This window comes from Melanaphis sacchari, unplaced genomic scaffold (assembly GCF_002803265.2).
Source record: "Melanaphis sacchari strain LSU unplaced genomic scaffold, SCAv2.0 Contig15_pilon_pilon, whole genome shotgun sequence".
Lineage (NCBI taxonomy): Eukaryota > Metazoa > Arthropoda > Insecta > Hemiptera > Aphididae > Melanaphis > Melanaphis sacchari.
Window position 1 is genome coordinate 371,613 of NW_020270722.1, and position 24,734 is coordinate 396,346.

Here is a 24,734-nt window from a genome sequence, read left to right on the forward strand (position 1 = left end):
TTCCACGGGGAACGCAGACTTGCTGCAGTTAACCAAAATTAAATTGTTAAAAAAAAAAAAAGAAAAAAAGAAAGTAGTCAAAGTAATAGTATAATATTATAATCAATACTTTTTAAACCCATAACCACAACTACCGGTCTCATTTTGTACATTTCACTCGATCATGCCCATTTACTTTTTTGTAAGTCTTCAGTGGGCTTTGACAATCATTCGTGAATGGATACGATTTGTTCGTTTAATAAATATACATGATAATGATACTCTACAATGTAAAATTTTCATGAGGGGACATAAAAAGCTTGTTAAAACAAACATCAGTAATTACAATATTGCACTGTTTATTCATTGAATATTTGAAAGTGAATATCAAACATACCTATCAAATTATTTTAATTTTTAAAAGTAGATTAACATAAAATTTAGTGAAAAAATTTGGAAAGAAAATTAAATAATTATAATCTAATTCTAGAATTGAAATAATTAAAATGTATACATTAATTATCAACACGTAGATATTTGTACAACTCGTGAAATATACAATCACAAAAATTTTAATGTCACCAACTAATTTTGAAAAGAAGTTATTTTATATCCAAAATCAATATAATAAATTGTTTGTGTTTAGATAACACTGGCATATTTTTTTTTTTTTATGAAATAACTAAAAAATTAAAAAACAGTATTGCTATATTGTTATATGCGACTATACGAGTTCATAAAAAATGGTTAGTTATCCACTGAGATATATAAATTTTACATAAAAGCTATTTAGTATAATAATGTACGATTTTATTGCAATTTTTTCGAAAAAATGCTTATTAATTTTCGTTATGACATTTAATATTCCGTATTAAATTATTATACAGAATTAACCGATACACAATTTAAATTTTAATGTACCTACGAGTATATAGTAAACTGAATAATATATTTATATATTTTATGATTTTATTTTGTTTGTCAAATATTCATCTTCTTCAATTATACATTTACCTAAACATAAATAATTAAATAAATTGGACATGATGTTGTGGTTAAAATTGATTATAGTAATTTGCGAGGGTAAGAAAAAAAATAGTAATAATAATCAACAAAAAACCTGTTGGCTTGCGGCTGTCATGCAGTGTTCATGTATGTGAGTGCGTAGGTGCGAAAGCTAAATTGTCGCCAAATAATATATATATAAATACGAACGTATATACTTAGTATAATGGTAAACTCATGTTTAGTAGCGTCTCGTGAGTGTGTATGTGTGTTAATTAGCCATTGACACGAATTAGGTTAAACACGCGTCTTTAGATTTCGCCTGACTCGACAAAGACCGGCTGCGTTTGGCAACAGGCACGACAAACGACGAGGGGAAAAAACAATACCAGAAGTCATTCGGAAGAGATTATTTTGTACAGGAAGTGCAGGTGGACGAAGCCGTTGATTTTTTTTTTTTTTGCCTTTCTAAATTCCGAACAACCTTCTAAGGAAGAGTAGGAAAAATACTCGATAGATTTATATATATATATGATATATCCATCGCGAATAAACTAATAAAAATAATAATACATTGTATTTTGTTACTTTTTTCTTCTACATTCAGAATAATTAGCTAGTAGTGTGCATATTTAAACTCTATACGTACTTACGTACATAGTATTTATGTGCAACGCATTGTTTTTTGATCTTTTTTTTTTGTTGTTGTACCGGGCGTACTTCTGTAACTACCCGTGCGTTTTTTTTGAACGAAGAACAAATATTTTATTATGTAAATGTCCACTACAAATGCGATGATATGATGATATCCATCTGCCGGAGTTTTTATATTAAACGTTGCGAGCCGGAACAGTAAATAAAAAAAAAAATTTGATCTCTGAAAAAAAAGTACATATCTACGTCGACAGATATTTACGTATAACATACTCACTCAGTTAAAACTGACGAACAAAAAGTCGAGCTCATGAATTATTTTAAGACGGTTGTTATTACGGGGAATTAAAATAATTACTAATTGTTGCCTAATTGTTTCGAAACGGTGTTTTTTTTAATTTTAACTTTTTATATTGTCTACCGGACAACAATAAAATGGTGTTCTTTTTTTTTTAGAACCTTCTATTTCTTCTACTGTTCTATACCGGACGTAATTTTATGAAATATTTTAATCTAATACATCATAATATCTTCTACTTGAATAACATATTAATATTTAGTTAATATAAATTTTTTCTTTCTACATAATACATCATTTATATAGCTCAATGTATAATTTTTACTGTCAAGATCAAATTTAATTCGAAAACATGTGTTTAATTACTCTTTTGTTTATATAATTTCCCTGTATATTTGTCTTATACTTTTCGTCAAATAAAATATCTTTATCAAATTATCAAATTTTTATAAATCATGAAAAAAAATATTAATATATTTTGCTATACATTTAATAACATATATTTTTATGATTTTTTTATTCGTATAATAAAGTAATTTTTATAAATATTTTTATTAGCCATAGCAAAACACAAAAATCAGTTAAATTGTCTACGTTACGATACTAAAATATCTAAAAACTATTTTTCTTTGCCATATCTTATGCAACAGATATTAATTGATACATAAATTTTAAACTTATATGAAGAGTAGATACTATACAATTATTTATTTTCATATTGTATTAACTATTAACTGATATGATATTAACAAATATATTTATCAATGAAATTGTTAAATCGATTTTCAAAAATTATATCTATATAATAATGTATTTATATAAGCATAATATTGTATATGTGCCATTTATTTGGTTTATCTACCTCATTTAGAATATAATTTTAATTATTTTAAATAAGTTATTGCTATCATTAGTATATATATTTTATCTTTCTGTTTTTCAGTATCATAATACTTTAACTTTCAATATTTTGCTTTTAATGTTCACAATAGCACATTTAATGCAAATTAGTAAGTCTAAAAACTGTTTGATTTATTTATAAAAACATACCATCTTTTTAGAATACAACAAAATCAAAGCCTGTGGAGTGATATGCACTTTCATTTTATGTAGATATATGATATAATATTTCCACGCGTATATCGTTTGATGATCAAATTAAAATTTAAGATTTTAAATAAAATAGAGGTGCCAAATTTTTCTTTTATAAATGTTATATCCCACATTATTTTACTTATTTTGTTAAGTAATTCTTTAAGTAGGCAGTATAGGGGAGTAACCGAATTGGTTCCTGTTTGGCCGAATTGGTTACCGTTTGTGTACAAGTAATTTTAATTTTTAATAATTGATATAAAATATAAATATACCTACACGGCTACACTCTATAGTCTATAGCAGTTAGTAAATAGTTTTTCAAACAAAATTCGCGGGCCAAGTTTTAAGTATCATTTTTATACTTATACACCAAAAACTAAAGGCAAAGATACATACAAAATCCATTTATTTAAATATGACTTAATATATTATGAAATTACTTTTATTATAATTACTATTATTTATTTTAATATTTTGTACCTACACCTAAGTAATGACTATAGTTGATTCCAAATCAATAATTTAAAATTGTATATATTATATCATATTTTTTAAAACACACATTAACACACATTTTTACCCAAGCCTACTTTTTAAGTTGACAGTCCTAAGCCTGTAAAAATGAGAAGGAAAATGTGCGCAATTAAACAGGAACCAATTCGGTTCAACTTAATAAAATACATTTTTGAACGGGAACCAATTCGACTTACCTTAATAAAATACCTTTTTCTAACGGGAACCAATTCGGTACATGAGGTTGGAGCTCGGGAACCAATTCGGTATCAGCTGACAGTAGGTACAATATAATTTATCTTCTTTTTTTTTTTAAATTCTATGTAAATCTGTTAAGCTATAAAAATAATTGTACCTAATGCAATTAAAATAATAATAATAATAATATCACATTTAATTAAGAAATCGCGTTATTACATTTAAACACGTTATTACTACTATAAAGTCTTTTCCGTTTTTTTGTATTAAACATTTATAATTTTTATATTCTCAACTGACTAACTGAATAAATTTAAATATTTCTTATTATTATATTAAAATCCTAATAATAGGTACATAAATATATAATTATTGGCATGTTTATTTCAAAATTATGACATTATTTTTGAATAAAATAAACGTTGCTAAAAATACAAATAATAATAACTATAGAAATACGTATGATATTATAACATTAAGAGTTAAACAATTTTATGCATTATGAATTGAATATTTTGCATCGATTAAGAAAACGGTTTTAATAAGCAACGTATTTTTCATACATAAATGTTAATACCTTATTTTCATACCCTATATTATATAAATCACTTTTGACGCTTTCTTATTATTAAAAAAAACGCGTATAGGTACAGTTCAACGATTTGACTAACAAACTAAGTTTGTTTTTACCCGGAAATATACATCACATCATGTTTCATTCAATGGTCAACCTCTAATGAGACACTTGGTCATTATATTATATACACATATGTACATATATAAACATTAATATGAGAATAAAAAAAATAGAAGCCGTTATTATATATTATAACCAGGACCAGATGCTCCTATTGTCAAGATGACCATACCTATTGAATATTGACTGTCTACCGCTTATTAAGTCTCATATTATTTAAATAGTACTCTTACAGTATATTTAACTGTATTACGAAACAATGTAACGTCGTTATGCGTACACGTATAATATACACGCCTGCTGATCGGACCGTCCCTTATAGGTCCAGGTGTATGTTGATTTCTTGAATGGGCAGCGGTTCGAAGAATAACAAAAAATAAATTGTTCTTCGGTAATACGATATCGGATGACGTTGTAATCCATTATTTATGATTTTTTTTTATTTCTCAAGACAAAAGACTAACGCGTAGCATGTGAAACCTGTTCACATGAAAGACACAATAATAACAAGGACGAACGATTTTGATGGAAACCACAGCGAATTCGTATTATAGATCATAAATTAAATATGTATAATATAGTATAACAAATACCTAGTTCAATCTATAAAATATACATTTGGCAAACTTTGTATTCTACCAATATTACAATTTTTATATCAATTATAATATTTATTATTTATATGTTTTAATATACTATTTTTTTTCTTGTTTATTTAATTGAAAAATAATATCCTGTTGGCTAAATTAAAAATTAACAAAATTAATAGCGACTATGAGTATAAGTCTACTGTAATTTTGTGATTAAATTTAAGCGAATCTGTTGACTTTTTCGGTTTGCTATTATCTAGAGTACCTATAAATTTTAATTAATTAGAAAAAACTGTTTTTAATATATCTAACCTTAACATATTTATTTGTTTCATCGTTTCTTTGTTTTCGTAGTTACTTTTCTCATTGTATCATGAAATCAGGCGGATACGCGATACAATCGAATCATCATTGTCGGAATTAAGCGAGTCATCCATCTGTTCGAAATCCAATTGTGGCGTTTCGCGAAAAGCGATGAGTTTTGACCCGATTTCCGCCGAGACGACGAACGAAATAGAACGACACGCTAACGAAACATCCGTGGCCCGAACGAACCCGCAGCAGCCGATCGACGACGGCGTCAAAGCCGAAAAACAGTCGGAAATAAACTCGTTAAATGAAATAAACGATGAATTGTATTTAATCAACAGACTGTTGAGTTGCGAACAGCCGAAGGCGAAATGTTTCGTAGACGATCAACTGCGGCCGACCGATCTGATGGTCGAAAACGATTCGGGGTTCGATTGTTATGACGCTGAGCACTTTCAAAGTTTCAGCGGCGATCGCGAAGATGACACCCGTTCATTATCGTCATCTTGGCTATTGAACACCGACGATATCATTTCTGACGGCCGTTATTTGTTCCCGGGTAAACCAGCCGGGACAGTGACGGTGAAAGTCAAAGGCAAAAAGAAGTGTGCCCGTAAAAAAACGCTAGCGCGGCGGAAAGGGAGGTCGGCGCGTCCGAAAGGCGGTCGGGACTCAGTGGACGAAAATCCTTCAGAAAGACTGCTGTTGTCGCCACAGCGGATTGGATTTGGTGATGATTCCGATAAGTATTTTGAAAATTCTTTGGCAATGTTCAGTCGACGAAAGAGAAAACAGCAGATCAAAGACGTATATGCGGATACGACAAACAAAAACACTCGTGCGCCGGTAACGATAGCCCGGCGGACGAACGACCGCAGACACGAAGCGTCATCTTTCATTAATCGCAAAATGAGAAGTCGAGAAATCACGCGCACTAACAAAATAATCGCCAACAAGATATTGAATGTCCGAACGACCATCCCGAAAACCAAAAAATAATCGATTACCGCACCTGTGAACGCACATCGTCATCACCATCTTCATCGGAGCGATTTTTGTGCACTCAGTGTATTATTATTATAATATTATATTATAATGCGTGTGATGCTGCAGTGTACTGTTTTTTTTCCATTCATCGGTGTACGATTTACGAAATACATTATGCATAAACATTAAACATATTACATTTATTGTTTTCGGCGTAATGACTAATGATGATATAATAATAATAATAACGATAATAAATAATACGTCATTTAAAATCATATTTAGGTACCTATAAACGTTGTATTCATGATGTATATAATATAAATGCGTCTAAAAGATGGCGAATATGCGTATAGGATGTCGAAGACAGTATAGAATATTGTCGGCAAAGTTTCGTGCACTCGATGTTTTGTGCGCGTGTCTGCAGTATTTTATATAATCCACTATTTTAACGCAAAAACGAGCAAAATCGCCTGCTTTGTTTAAACCTCTTTATACATTATGATATTAGTCTTCGTAGTAATTATTTGAATTTTATATAATATAGGATCATTATATATATATTTGTGAGCGCTGACAAGTATACGTCATATTAAAAATGTCAAGGAGGGCTGCTAAAATTGTAGACATACATAACATATAAGCAAACGTAGATACCCAGAGCAACACTATTTTATTGTTAATAATTAGATGTCTAATATGGAACTTAATCCGAAAATACTATTGGTTTTCAAAAATATAATTTTAATAGCACTTATATGCATAAAAAAATTAAAAATTCTTCAATGACTGGTGTTTGTATACCGAAATGTATACCACAATTAAATATGTATTGAGTACCTAATTGATAAACTTTATAAAATAGGGGCTAAGGGTGTCATTATTGGTCCCTAAGGTTATACGAAGACCGAAAAAAAGTAGTTTTTGCTCAGTATTTACTGCAGTATTTCACCCCATTACTGATCAGTGGTCTAGAAAAAAAAAGGTCACGCGATGGTGATTTGGATTTAAAAATATAATTATTATACCTTTTAGAAGTCCATTTTAAATACTCGTTTAGAATTAAAAATTATACCTATCTTTTACGTTTTCAATCAAACATAAATTGGGCAGTACAATGTTTAAGGCTTTTATAAAGGGTACGTATACATCTAAAAGTTCATTAAATATATATGCAATGTAATCACGATTGACACACAAAAAATCCTAGCCCAATAAAACTGGACTATTTTTACTACATTTTTCCCATTAATTGATAGATAAATATATTCAAAACAGTAATGAAAAAGACATTGAGAAGTACATAAGCTAACCTTGTATACTAATTAGTCTAAAAACTCTAAAATTACCAACAATTTAGGGTGCTTGTGCTACTTAAAAGTCTAAACTAAACACTTTCAAAACCTATAGGTATAATATTTTTTTTCAAAAATACTTATTAAAGTTTATTAATGTTATCTTATTGATTTGAAATTAAAGATAAGCTCATAAATAATTTGAAAAATATTTTAATAACCATCATTACCATATTATTATAACTATATATTATATACTGGGGAGTAGTAATTGTGTTTAACATAGTTTAAAAGTAGGTACTAAATTGCAAAAGAGAAATATATGTATGAATATATATATATATAATTTTACCTATTGAACAATAAATATTACTTTCTTACAAAGTTCTTAGTTATATTTTAACCATATATCTATATAATATTATTCAAATATTAATGTTAATTAATAATAATGTTTTCAAAATTTTATTTTAGTTGACTGCTATCTTAATATTAAGCTGGTGAACATTTTTCAACCATATTATTGTTATGCACAATTCCACTGCAAGTCATATACGAGTATGTGCTTAATAAAATACAGTAAAACGTCACAGTAAAAAATGTAAAAAATTTGATTTTCGTAAACCCCTCGGGGGTCTATAATACATATTGTTATATTATTATCTGTTGTATAGATGTACACAAGTTATGCATTTTAAATATACCTATGTTGACTATATCATAACTATATATAGGTCGTATAATATATTATAAATGTGCGCGTTTCGTGCACGCTTGTCGTTGGACGCGTTCGGCGGGGGTGTCAAAGGTCTGCCCGCACGCAAGCAAATAAAAATACATTGCGCCATTACAATAATAATAATAATAATAATAACAATAATGATAATGATATTAATAATAATAATAATAATAATAATAATATATTCGACGAAGAGTTTGGGGCCATTGTTGTTGCAAAGCCAACAGAGCGTGGCGTCGTTACGTTTGCGAGTGACCGTGCGTGCGTGCGCGCACAAGCGTCGGGACATACGTTATAATGTTATTGCGTAATGGCGTATGGGTACCCGCTCGTGTACACGCACACACGATCGCGCGCGCGCCACTGCCGCCGCTGGTAGGCGTACGCGGCCGGACGAGCGAGCGGCGGCCAAAGTCGACGGCACGTAACCGCAAAGCGGTGGATGGCGGCGGCCACGTCGGCGACTGCGAACGGCGGCGGCGGCGGCGACGACACGGCCGCCGGTCACAACAACGCGAGCGAAACCCGTCGCCATGGATACGTCCGGCGGCGCGCGATTAACAACAATAACGATATTATTACGCTATTATAATATTATTATAATATTAAATACATACGAACGAGCGCGCCCGCGCGCACCCATATGGCTGTATGCCTACCGCTGCGACCGGCTAACCTGGCCGCCGCGACCCCCTTTCGCGCCGCGCAGCACACCCACCCGCACTCGTCGCGTCACACGCACGCTCGCCGGCGGTCACCCCTCCGCCGTCGACGACCCGTTCGCATGCTCGATGCTTTCCTGCATGGCTGCCCCCGGGACCCGAAGGCCAGTGGTCGTCGTACAACATATTATTATTACTGTCCTTTTTTTTTTGTTTTTTGTAGTTGTAAACAAACGTTAATTTATACCACTATATTCCAATGATGTACACACCTCTACCTCGTCCACTTCCTCGTCCTCCTCCTGTTTCGCCCTCTTCGTTTTCCTCGTCCCTGCAGCGTTTACATGCCATTATTAGAATATTTTATTATCCTCTCCACCCCCGCAACATTTATATGTTCCACGGATGCCGCATGCATTTCAGTAGTGGCATGATACACACCGTGGGTATATACGATTATTATTATTATTATTATTACTATTGTCGCTCGTTTACTTATTATGGTAAAGTGCGGGACTGGCAGGTAGAACGAAATTATATTTTAAACGATCGTTGTAGATCAATCACGTTGTCGTGTCTATTCGTACACATACACGTGTGCGCGCGAAATCAATTTTATTCGAATTCGAAAAATATACCTACTATAATACAAGACAACCAATAAAATAATAATAATAATGTATTGTTTTGTGACACGGAAAACAATAGGTACGTAAAATTATTAAAAACTATACCGCAGATGACTCCATAATATTTCGTTGTAACCGCACTCTAGGTATATACCAATACTACGCTTGGACGTATAGTATATTAGGTTATATACGTGTATATGACTCGTCGACGGACGAGTGACTCCGACAATTTGCAGGCAGTGATCTCTGTGTAGTGATAATTCTCGATATTCGGTGTCCACTGACGTCCACGATAATAATATATAATATTAAAAAATATATATTTTTTAAACGTATAAGATACTCATTATTTTGAAAACCATATTAAAAAACTTTTTTTTCATATATTATTTATTTTTATAAAAACAAGTTATTACAAAAATAGGTTATTGAACAAACTTATATTTTCTTATCATTATTGTTTTATAAGTTTTTACATTTTTCTTGAACAAAATAAGTACCTTATTCCAAAACAGAATATTTTTTCTGAATATTTGTGACAAGTAATTAGTTATAAATTATAACTTATTATAAGCTAGTTTTGATGTACAGAGTACAAGAGTATTTACCCAACTAAATGTTTACTATTCATCTGTTATAAACTAAAATTAAATAATAATTAATTAATCATTATAAATACTCGTTCGAAAATTGATTACGTAAAAGCTTTGTACTTTATAATAAAAGAAAAATATTTTGTTTACTTAACAATTTATTATAATAATTTTAGATGCAAATCTATAAGAAATGATAAAAATTTGAGAAATATATATTAACCAGAATATTATTTATTTATATATTATGATATAATTTGCAGTATGTATAGTGACAACCAATAACTTTGGTGGGCGTTGGCCGTTGATAGATCAATTCAATATAGGCATAAGAATATTTTTAATCATCTACGTTTTTCCAAAGACAGTTTGACAGAAATATAAAAATTTTTATATTTTGTCAACATATGACCAATAAAATTTATATACATTTTTTAGAATCAGTTTTTTCACATAAGTACTTTAACTGTTTTATTTACATGATGTAAAAGGTCTTTCTTTTTTGCGTTTTAAGTCCTTTTTTTGATCATTTATATTGCTTCGAATTACACACCCTAATATTAGTAATACATTCTATATTTGTATCAACTAACCCCGACCACAAGCCTGCCAGCTCGTATTGCATAGCAGATATTCGTATAATATAATCTAGTCTATAACGCACGACCGCGCACCCCCACAAATCGCATCACAATGATAATGGTAATATTATAATCGATGCGAATAATCGACTCGGTGAAGTGTATTGTATCATTGAATTATGCAAGGTACGTGGGGATGAGGTACAGGCACAGAATATAGATACTATGTAGTACAATATAATATTATAATATTATACGCGTAGATATATGTACGTAATTGGACGCCCGAAGGGGCACACACCAACTAGAAGAATATTTGCGCGGACGGCCGATGCGTCGTATACGCGATATTATTATTATGGCGCCGTCGCGTTTTAATGTTAATAATAATAATAATAATAATAATATATAATATTGCAATAATATAATATTATGCGCACGAAGCCGTCCGCTCCCACGTTGAAAATCAAACCCTCCCCTCACCAGTAAATTTTTTTCGCGTGATTTTTACTCACCAACTAACGTAGCAAGGCGCCATATAGGTAGGTATGTCGGAGAGTCGTTATTTATGTGTATACATTATAATGTGCCTATATACCTATTACCACCTATACCTGTATTATGTTATATTATATTATTATTATGCTGCAGCATCGCTACCGCCGCCACTGTTGCGGGTATACTTAATATAATACACCTTCGGCAGGCAAATAAATCGGGTTCGTTTACTGAATTATTATTCATCCTCGAGGTATAGTATCGAGTATCTCCCACGTAACGTCCCGTACGACTCAATAAACGATTTGTGCACTTAAGGGGTTCTTAGTGTTATGACGTTATCATTTCGTATACGCGTGATATTAGTATGCGCACGCCTAAGAGTATCGCGGGTTTTACAAATTTCACGGCATGCCCATAATTATAAAAATAATAAACTCACAAGATTGTTTTTTTTTTCTGTCAATATATCTATAATTTATAAGAGAACGTTTCGCCAGCATGAGTCGTGTTACCCCGTTTTTAATACGTAAAAACATATTATAAGTTCAGCAGAACCGATTTTCCGTTATTAGCTCAAATATATTAGTATACACTGGTTAATTACCAAATTTAATGGTAACAAAATTGTCAACATATTTTAAACAATGGTTTTTTTCACGATATTTTAATAATTAATTTTTAAGCTAAGTTTTAGTTTTAAGTCATGAATACCTATGTTTATTATTATAATACTTCAAAAATATAAATATCGTAAAAACCAACAAAGATACAACTTTCGTGTTATATAATTGACCAATTGGTCAATAAATCTAACAGTAAAGCTAACAAAGTAACAAAATAAAATAAAAACGTATAACGTTGTAATTTTGATTCTTTTAATGCAACATTGTTATGAATCTTAACTCATCGGTATTTTTAACAAATTATATTTTTAAATAAATTAAAGATGACATTATTTTAATTAATAATATGAATAGAAAATGTTTAAAGTAAAAAAGTTTTACAGTTAATTAATTTTTACATTTTAATAATGAGATATTATTATATATATATCAATAAAGTTATATACTTAAATAAATTAATTTTAACATATTATTTTATAATATAAACTATAAACAGCTTATTATTATTTTTTGTTTATTTTACAATTTTATGAATTTAAAAAATTTAATCTACTTTTTTAACTATAATCTATGTGGACTAAATAATAAAATTGTATGCCTATATATTTAGTTATACGAATAATATATTTTATATGTTATTTCTAATGCATTTTTATTTTATCAGAAATCAATAAGGATTATAGTATTATTAATATTATAATTTCTTATTTTATTAGATTATTTTTAATTAAATCTGTATAGATAGACAATAATTAAAATAAACATTTCAAGTACATTATAAACATAATTATTTTTAAACCAATTATTGAAAACAAGTTATTTCAACATTAAAGTAAGCTAATTAAATTGTTGAGTTAATCAGACAATTAACTAACTAATTATACTATGTTTTAATAATCATATTTTATTTCTAACTAAAAATGTTTAACCTACAGTCATATATGCCCACCTTTAATGATATCCACTTATTATAATACTAATTTTTAACCATTATTACACATTCGTTATAGAATAGTTGCACATGGTACATAATATTGACGTACTATTTCATGATTCCATATGGCTTCGTGTGTATAATATTAAATGTGTAATGTGAATGCGAACTATTGACATAGGTACACAATATCACGACAAACGGTTTGTTTAATTTAAATTGTTCATTAAATTATATAACATATATAATATACTAAATAGATAATAAGAAAAAAACTTATTTTTTATTTTTACGGGATGAGAGTCTAAATTGCACTATGATTTCAAGAAGTATCTCGGTGTCAGTTTTCATTTACAGTATATTCTATATGTGTGTGTACACGCAAGCATTTTTTTACACTCTGGAGCGCATTGATGGTTTCTTACGTCGCAATGATTTCAGAGAGCGCGCGATTCCACTTCAGCGTTATCGAATTTCGCTGCAAACGGTAGCCTTATGTGTAGCTACTGAAGGAGTTGACATTTTTGTTCGGAGCTTAACATGTGTTCATGTCAGGGTTCTTATGTTTAAAAAATTTTGTTTTAATAAGACGTTTGAAATATGTTTTAAACAAATGATAAAAAACCTTATACTTTAAAACAAAACAAACAGTACAATATTTAAACTAAACGTTTTTTTAACAAGATGTTTTAAACAATAAACATATATTTTTTGTTTTAGTAAATTTAATAAAATTTTTTTTGTAATACTTTGTAAGTTGTTTGCTGTATTTCTAGGTATAGCTAACCTATTAAGTGCAGGTAACTAATGAAAGGAATTTTATAAAACATGATTATAATAACGAATATAGATCTTTAATAATTGTAGATCCTGGTTAAAAACTAATTTTCACGGATTTGGTTCTAATTTTCAATTTATAGCTATTAATAATTAAACTTTAAGCTATAACTACTCGTATAATACATAGATACATAATAATATGAAAGAAATATTTAATAAATAAAAGTAAGTACATCGTAGGTATATATTATTATGACATATAATCAAATATACCATTTTGTTTTCTTAATTAATTTATAATTAATTGTATGACAATTAAAACATTATAATTAATATTACATAGTTATGGACGTTATACTTTTACAACTAATGTATCATAAATATTACACATAACTAAACCTATAAAATTTATAGTTCTACGTCAGAAAAATAGTCAAAAAGTACAATATATATTATATATACATAATCTACTTTCCACAAAGAGCATTATGTATGAATTTAACGCTATTACGCTAAGGACATATTATAATTATTATAAAATACCTATACAATATAATAAGTAGAAATCGATTATAACGTAAGCTACCTATAAAAGAATTAAACTCATATGAACATTATTTTTTTTAAAAATATTTTTGTATTTTATAATTAATTAATATTGAAATGATATAAAAATATAAGAATGGATATAATACTATACAGTGTATACAAAATAGTAGCCATAAAATGTAAATATAAATACAAATATTTTTATCAATTAATTTAAATTTCACATTATTTTAAAATAATTTATAGTCGTAGATATTGGTATGAAATCTCATATTCATTAATTATTACTTATTAGTTTCAGTAATAAAGTATATAGTATAAGAACACTATCAAACGCAATTCGATAAATATAACTTAAACGTTTATTTTTGTCATATTGAATATGTTTTAAATATGTAACCATAATATCAAATTAAATAATGTTTATATTTTTACCTCTTATTGTTAATTATTTGCAGGAACTCTAAGACCTCCTGGTCTAATTGGTGGAAGTAAACCCAAGGTTGCCACCCCAGCAGTTGTATCGAAAATTGAATTCTACAAACGAGAAAATCCAACGATATTTGCGTGGGAGATTCGCGAAAAACTCATTTCTGAAGGTAATATTATTATATGTTTATAGCTTGTATAATATTAACTACCTATATAATCGAATAAAATAAATGTAAGCGTCTTATGGTTCGTATAAATGGTTGGTTGACACATTTTAATACACTATTAATATTTTTATATGTTAACTAAGATTATTATTTTTTTAAACAAACGCTTATATAAATGACTAAAACACAGTTATTAGTTACTACACGAGTATAAACAAATAATTTAATAATAATTTATTCAAATCTTTAAGAAAACGTATAATTATTTAATGTTATCTGCAATGTCATAGATAAGTATGCGTTTCTTCTAATCGTAATTCATGAACATGATATATAGATAGAATGAGTAATTAAAGCCATGAAAATTATCAAAATAATACCTAAAATTATCTATACTGACAGGTTCTAAAAATTATAACCATATTTGATACTAACTTTTAAAATATTTTTAATTCATCATTTTATATTATAATATAAATACTAACTTTTCTAGTGATCACTAGGAATTGCTAAACACATTTTAGTATAAGTACCTATTTTTATGAATTTATTTACATAAAAAATATATTCAAATATGTTTTACACTTAGGAGTAATTTCATTTAACTCGAGTACAAAATATTTGTTGTTTTTTTTTTTTACAATAACTACACTCGCAGACCAAACGAGTAAAAATAAGAAGAGCACTGGTCTAAAAATGAACCATCTTATTGTTAATTGCTATTTTGTCTGCGCCTATTCACTTAGTTAATTTGAACCTCTTGTTAATAATTTTAAATGTATACAAAACTACTAACACGGTTTTATATGTTTCATAAAAATGAATTTAAAGTAGTCGTACTCTTGCATATATAACTCTAAAATAATAACATAGAAACTATTTTATTTAAAATTTACCTTATAAATACAGTTATTAACTATGTAAAAATAACTGAATATGTTAAATTTATTTTAAAATAATCATTAATTAAAGGCAGATTCAATTTTAACTAATTATGTATCTTTATTCAATATTATTTAGTTTTTTGAAGGTAATATAAAGTATAAAATCCCAATGATTCGATCTCATTAAATTCGACTCACACACACACACACACACACACACATTTTAGGTGCAATATAGATTATATTATATCTTACATTATCTAATAGAACTATTATAAAGGGAAATTGAATGTAAAATATAATGTTACACAAACACGTAACACATAAGATGTGAGGACATTTAGTGGCGTATTTTCAATAATTTCTTGAAGGGGGGAGTTAACATTTTTAAAATCATATGATAAAGCTTATTTTTAGGGTTGAGATTTTGAAGCAAAGATCTTTTTTTTGATGTTTTAAAACGTTGGTTAGTAAGCTTAAAATGTGTTTTGGGTAATACTAATAATTTTAAAGTATTTTGTTTTTTACATATTTTTGCATTTTGTGATAAAATCAATCTTAATTTCATTTATAGGGCATTTTTGACAATTTTGGTGCATTTTCCTAGTTTTTAAAACGTTTTTCATAATTTTTTCATAAAATGAACGAAAGTTGTTGCGATTAACAAGAGACTTTCGACGAACTGCCAATGCTATAAATAATAAATTATATAATACGACAAGTTATCGTCGATAACAAATATTTTATCATAGATACGTCTTTCCGCTAATGATTAAGAAAAAACAGAAGATCATTCAATTAAACAAGTAACAACGTATAATGCTATTAGAAATAAAAAATTTACTTCTTTCGTATCATTTTTAAATTTTTTTTCCAATTTTTAAGCTATAATGAATAAATTTAAATACATTTTTATAGTGCATTTTTTGAGTTTTTTAAGATATTTTTGCTTTTTTGAAATTTTTTAGGGTATTGAAATTCTAGCTCTACTTATATAAAATAAGGAATAAAGAGATAAAATGAATACAAACAATACTATTTTATAACTGAAAAAAAATGTTACGATTTTAGTAAAATTATTTCTTAGCTTAATTACATCTATTAGAATATCAGTACAATAATTTGTCAAATAAAATAATTAATTACTATGTCATTTTTTAATTTACATTTTTCTTCATTTTAAATTTTAAATTAAAAAAGATAAACGTGTTTTCTTTTTCACCAGTTCTTCAATTACTCTGTTGGTATAATTTTATCTTTCGAATTTATGGATAACATAGCTAACCCGTTTAGTCTTCCCTAAATTAAAAAGATTATAGATACTCCACACCAAAATAACCCAATTGTCTTAAACAATTATATAGATAGTCTGTTCATATCGTTTAATTATCAGAAAACCCGTAATTGATTTAACACGTTCAATAGTGCGGTCTTTTTGTTGTACCGTTACCGTGTTGCTACGACGAATTTCCGCCCGGTCGACTCTACGTGTCGACATCAGTCACCGGCGCTTTACTATTATGGTTTTTATGGATTGTGAACGATAATTTTATAATTTGTTTATCGAAAATTCCGTACACACATACTGGTAAGGGATTTTCTTATAATTTATAAATAATATTTTAATTAAAAACTTCTACGACGTGCTGGTGTATAGATACATGTTTTTTTTGTTCTGGGAAGGGGTTTGATCCCGGAACCCCCCCACCCCTTAAATACGCCACTAAGGACATTATTAAAATGTAAAGGTATTGTCATTGCAGTATGCAATGTACCTAACCTGCCTATACACAATTGAACAATAAATCGAAACAAATATGTATTGTAAAACATGGCGTTTATTATAACGTTGAAAAGAAAACAAATCAACTGCATGATTTATGAACGATTGCGACCTACGTGTTTACGTACATTCGCATTTGTCGACATTATTATTATATTAGCAACCCGTAGACTTGTCACGATCGTCGAACGATATCATAGATGTTTAGGCACATAATATGTCTATAATCCAAGTATATTATTATATTATACCTGCCTACCTATATAATAATATCATATATTATTGTATATTTCTATAGTCTGGTACCTACGTGACTCGCCAAGTCGACGTTTATCTTACGTTCACGTTGTTTCGTAACGAATCATTGAAACATATTATCGTTTTTAAAAACGACATCACACAGACGCAGGTTCGTAATTAAATTGGTCATGGGGATCATTGGGTGTTCGGCGTGTGTACAGCAATAGTATAAGTACTCATATATACGTATGTACGCATTGTACATTGTATGTCTCCGACGGTAATTCGATGTGGGCTTGAAGGCGCATTTCTATCTCCTTTTCATTAATATTTTCTTTTACACATGGACTATGGATACATCGTGTACTCGGCAATAGTTGTTGTATGTGTGTGTGTGTGTATGTCATTTATACACAGAATACTTGTGTATAGTGGTTGTTCAACATTTATATTGTATTATTATGACTATTATTATTATTATTATTATTATTATTATTACTACTATTATTGTCGTCATCATTATCGCAGTCGTCAAATCGATCGGTGACAACAAATATATATAACAACGGGTAACGAATTTATCTTTTCCATTTTACCAATTATATGACGGCATAAAAGGATTATGTTTTTCGTGTGAACGAAACAGAATGGAAATTATTATATTGTGGTGTGCCGTGTGTCAGTCACGTCAGCGAACAAGCTACTTCTTGGGTGCTGCTGGTAGGAAAACGTTCACGTCTTGAATGGACTTGAATCGTCAAAATCTTCTCTCGTCTCACTCACTCAAACACTACTTCTCTCTCGTTCTCTCTTTCTCACTTGTGCTCGTTCTGTCCGTTTCTTTATGACCAGGGGAATTATGAAAATTTAACAAGTATTACACGGTATGTAATATATATATATATACATTAAAAATATCGATAAATCGCGGATCAAAGAGAGAGTTAACTAGTGAAAATCCGATCGATTTGGCTTACCGACAATAGTGAAATAATATTTCTAATTGTTTATTTCTTTTAAGCAGGTCAATTTTCACGTGACTATTTGACCATATTTTTCACAAAACCCACACTTTATTTTACATGGTTGAAATGTATATCAAAACAAAAATATGAATATATAACAAAATATTCAACTCATTAAATTGAGTTTTTAGATATTTCTTATAAAATAAATACGAGAAGCAATATTATGATCACCAGATAAGTTTTAATATTATCAGTAATAAAAATATATTTATCGATTATTTTTATATTTACAAATATAAATTATAGTATCAATATCCGTTTATATTAAATGAACAAAATTTACCGAAAACAAGAACAAAACTAAAACCTTTTAATGTTATTGTTTCGAGCAAAAACAATACTGTCTCTTAAAATACAAGTATTATATTGGCTGTTTGGATAATATTCTATAATATTGTTTCCATTTTGATTTCTATTTCAAATTTGTTGTTGATTTGTAGAAAAAATATATTCTTTTTTTTTATCAACTAAGTATAGACTAACATAAAGTTAGTTACCTATAGGTATGCAAAGAAGTTCATTGATTTAATTTGGCAAAAAATATTGTTAATTATTTTTAATAAAAATTTCGTATCTTTTTTTATTTGTTTGTTCTTGTAATAATCAACCAAAATTCGTAATATTTTTTTTTAATAACTTTAATTTTTTTTTCTTTATTGAGTATTTAACAGTAGAATTATTATATATCAACTATTAAATATTACATTGTAAAATATTTTTTACCAAAAACCACTTACTAAGTTGAAAATCTGAGAATTTTTTTACTAATTATCATATACAAAGACGCCAAAAAATACACTTCTTTATAAAGCCAATACAATATTAACACTTCGCTCAGGTTCTAAAGCATTGAAGCTATGTTTATTTGGTAATACATCTATGTACAGTGAATAAAGTGCAGTGATTTTGGAGCTCATCAAGTTAATAAACTATCAGCTTTAAAATTTGGCTCATAATTATCATATTTTATAATATTTATAATGTATTATGAAAATTATTTTTATTTTAGTGTAAAATCTTTCATCTTTAGTAGGTTAGGTAAGATAAAAAATAATAGTTATCAATAAATTGAGAAAAATTGAACATTATTAAACATTTTAAATGTATCATCATAAAACAAATTAAACAACTACCAATTATTTTATTAATATACATAATATAAACATATAATAATATATCAATATGTGATTGATAAATATATGATATTACTCGTGTTTAGAAATTTTATTCGTTATTCACATGTTATTATAAATTTATACAATCCATTTACGTATATATATATGCGTATTTTAACATATATGTGTATGCTAGTTAAGTATAATACTGTGTTACACCTGTTATTCACTTTATACCGTCACGCCTTTTCTGTCATTACAAATGTATTTATTGTTTTAGTTTATTATGCCTACTTAATGCATTAATACTTTATTGATCCATCAATCTAGAAAATACTTTAAGATATGTTTAAATTATTAGAATAATCGGATTTCCATTAATTTGGTTAAAATCGAATCAATTGACACATGACACAGATAATTAGACTATACCTAATACAGTAATACTTATGCTTATATGAATTAATTTTAATAATATATTGTCAAGGTTTTTAGTTAAATATAGAATCAATCAAGAATATAAATACTATAATACATTTTAAATATATTATATGTATACGTTTTACAATTACCGATTATAAAATAAACTTGTAAGTAAAATAAATATAAAACAAGAAATTACATTTTCATTAGTCACATACTCGTATTTATTTATCGTGATCTTCAGGTTTATAGTTATTGAAAATATGGGTTTACAATTATTTTTAGTATTTATTTTGATTCCAAATATACATAGATACAATACATAATTAATATATTTCCTTATTTGACGAATTTCATACATGTTTGAAAATATTTATGAAATAAACATCAACATTGCAATGAAGATTTAATAATTGATTAATTGAAATTATGTAAGCCGTTGAAAAGTAATACGGATAATTATTGTAAAACGAATAAAATAGTGTAAGTACGTGTTATACATTTATAACTCATATGACGATATTAAATTTGAGTTGATTGCTTGTTTAACAATCATAGAAATTCTCGATATACATTGATAAAATATTATAAATAAACAGCCATATTGAGATTAGAGGGTAGTTATTTTAATAGTAAACATTCATCAAAAAGTATTTGTTTATACATTTTTTTTAAACATAAATATATGTTTATAAATATTAATTTTTTTATCATTATCGTTTTTAATGGAAGTGGGTTTTCAAAGATAAAAACTAATGTTTTTAATTTAATATTTCTAAACAAAATATTTTCCTGATTATTTCCATTTATAAAACGCAAATTTTTAACGAGTAGTTATATTGTTCAAAATTTTATTGAAAAAGTATGGTACTGCAGAAAAGTGTGAAATGTTTAGTATTTATTAATTTAAAGTTTAAATAAGCACCAATACCAATATTTATAGAAAATTATCTAATCGTTATAAATTTTATATTTTTACATCCAAGTTCTCAAAAAATATTCTGCTTTAAAAATAAAATGAGTAAAAACATTTTAAAAAGTAGCAATTATAAATAGTATTTATTTTTTGTTGTGAGTTCAAAATGGGTAACAAAAATATTTTCAAAAACTTTAACGTTTTTTTTTTTTTTTAATAATTACTGTTCACTGTTGAATAAATTTCACCCAGCTTACGATTTATTAATACTCCACTACAGTAATACGCATAACATATTATATCATACGAAATCATTTAGATCGTGTGTGGGCTCGACGCGGTGGCACATGTCAACCTAAACAATAGTATATCTATATTGCGTATTACGTCGGCGGTCGGCATATTATATTATAGGTACATACACCTGCAATACGAAGGGAAAAATATGACTACCTATATGTAGACAGTTGTTAAGCAGAATATGTAGTACATATCTACTCGAGTTGCACGACTGCAGCAGTCGGTTTCAAACATCTAAGTTCAAGTGTTTCTTTGTGAGAGATCTATTCTCAATATACATACCAATGAATTAAGTCGTCATGAAATTTCCCAAACCTAGTAATTTAAAGCGTTGGCGATAGTCAAAAATTAAATGTTACAATATTTAAAACGCTTGCACTTGATATTACTTAATTAATACGCATTTGAAAAAGGTAAGAAGTGAAAATTACAAACCATTTATATACTTTCAACTGTCCGTTTTGTTTTAGAACCTACCATATTGGTTAGAAGTTAACGCAAACTCTGCGACTGTAAGATATCTCTTTAAAATGGCTACAATATCGGTGAAAACAAATTATACATAATCATTATTGTATTTCATTTTCGGTAAATTTATAAATGGCACAGACGAAAAATAGAGTACAAAGCGTATTGATGGTCAATCAAACAATGAACCAGCAAATTTAATGTTTTTTTTTTCGCAAAATCGCGTAGTATATACAGCTACTAACTCGAGATAGAAATTGTTAAAAAATATAATAATATTAGCACCATATAATTGTAACTGTATAATGTACCTAAATTTTTTATTACCGACTCGGGTCCACGTCCACACTCACTTGAGATAAGTCCGTGGACCGCCAGTTGAGAACCACTGATATAGTGACGCCATGTACAATGCACGTGATTCTGAGGCAATAAATATTGACGTTTGTCTGATCGGAGATATTTTTTGCGTGTTCGCAGGAGTGTGCACGAACGGTACGGCGCCGTCGGTGAGCAGCATTAACCGGATACTGAGGAACAGAGCGGCGGAGAGGGCTGCTGCCGAGTTCGCCCGGGCTGCCGGGTACGGTCTGTACCAGGTGTCGCATCCGTACGCATCGTTCCCGTGGCCGCCGCACCCGCACGGCATGTGGCCGGGCGTGGCCGCGGATGTTCCGTCCGCCGTGGCCGCGACCGTATCGTCGTCCGGCGGGTTGCCGCTGCACCACGGGCCAGCAGGTGCGTCCAACAAGACCACTCCACTGCAGCAAATGATCAACGCCCATCAGCCTTGCGGCGTCATGTCGTCCAGAGATCTCATGCCCAGGCTCATAGGTAAGTGCGCCCGTTTTTTATATTATACGCGACAGACCTTGTGCTACACTTGACTGGCAGATATGGATAGACCTATGAGGACTTAGAGATTTTACCTGTGGGACTTAAGTAAATGTTGGCGATTTTTTTTTTCCATTAATTTTATTACAAATAAATGCGATTATACTTTCAAAAGAAGATATTCATCACTGTTTTTTATCGGTTAATAAAAATATTTCTTTTAATTGTTTTGAATATTATTTTTACACCATGATATATAAAAGCTTTTCTTCTGAGTCCATGACACAAATAATAATGCTTATATAAGAACGAATCAGTTTAAACTACAACTATACTCTTTGTAGACTACCACATATTGTACCCTGAACTATAATGCTGGTTTATTAATATACGATCTATAGGCCTATAGCCAGTTGAAAATATAAGTTGGTTGTATTTAAATGTAATTATTATGATTTAAAGTTATTTTAAAACATAGTCAAATATATTATAATTGCAAACTGAAAAGAATCCAAATTTTGTGATACTTGATTGGCATAATTGTTTTGAATTTATTTACTTGGTCCAGTTGAATTGAATTTAATCATAATCGTAGCTATATTATTACAACAAAAACAAACGCCCACACAATACCGCTGTACGATCTTAGTATAGGTATATAGTTATAAGACTGTACATGGAGGTAGACGGGGAGATTAAGAATTTAAACCCATTACCTGCTCATAAAAATTTGTTCCAAGTACCGCCTTATTTAGGTATGATGTTTATTATAATGGCTATAACTATATAATCACAAATCACTAAATTGATTAATATCTACACAATTCAGCATCGTTTAATTGTTATCAACTTTTTTGATTTATTATTGATAGTGGATTTCTTGTTGAAATTAATGAAACCAAATAGTATTATAGAATGATAACGACCAAATAGTTACCTATATAAAAAAACAGTGACTTGATCGTTTTCATAGCCTTCTGCTTATTTTATTTATAGATTCGCCCTTGATTTTGATCATTGAATATGATTCTTACTACTTTTTTTATGTAAAACTTGGAAGACTCTGCATTAACTGTTATATATCGCATGATTAAAGTATACGATATATCTATAGGTATATTGTATTATATACATAACGCACGTGATCGTAATATATTAGGTGGAACTCGGCATCGATTCCAAGGGGGGAGGGTAAAAATAAATTGTGGTTTACGAATCCAACCTCTGCTTCCCCCACGCCCATAATGTATTTCCTTCCGTACGATAATCAAAAACTTTCATTTTTAAGATGAAAGTAAAACCAAAACATTCATAGCAAAATTGCTATAAGTATCCGTGGTAGTCATATTATTGTACTAAGCGAAATTTGGCATCGATTTCAAGGGGGAGGGCAAAATGAATTGCGGTTTACGGACCCAACCTCTGCCTCTCCCCACTCACACAATTCATTTCCTTCCGCACGATGACCAAAGACTTTCATTTTTAAAATAAAAGTAAAAACAAAAAATGTATAACAAAAATAACAAAAGTATTCAAATTTGTTAACAAATTTAGGTTCAAGAATAATTTAATGTCCACTGATATTTGCTACACTATATTATATCGTTTTTATAATTTTTTTGTTATAATATATATATATATATATTGTCAAATATTTGTTTATCTTTACATAATTAGAAGATATTGGAAGGAAGTAATTCATATTAATCGTGTTATACTCAAAAATATGACCGTTTTCCTATTATTTAGTTTAAATATTAATAAATTATAATTATAATTATATTAACATTAACATTAAAATAAAAAGTACAGGGAATTAATTTCTGAAAAAAATCTAAGTAAAATATAATACTTAAATTTTAAATAGTGAATCATTCTTTAAGTAATATTAAAAAATAAAGTAAATTTTAATTATACTGTATTATATAAT

The 24,734-nt window shown here is 28.7% G+C and overlaps 1 protein-coding gene across 2 annotated transcripts in view; it reads left to right on the forward strand.

The window, feature by feature from the left end:
• Positions 1-24,734, forward strand: part of LOC112592202 — a 61,925-nt gene that overhangs the window by 26,045 nt on the left and 11,146 nt on the right. For both annotated transcript variants that reach the window (XM_025336215.1, XM_025336216.1), the window contains 2 exons: positions 14,673-14,813; positions 22,451-22,804. In XM_025336215.1, the coding sequence (XP_025192000.1) occupies positions 14,673-14,813; positions 22,451-22,804 (495 nt within the window). The remainder of the gene's footprint in view (positions 1-14,672; positions 14,814-22,450; positions 22,805-24,734) is intronic.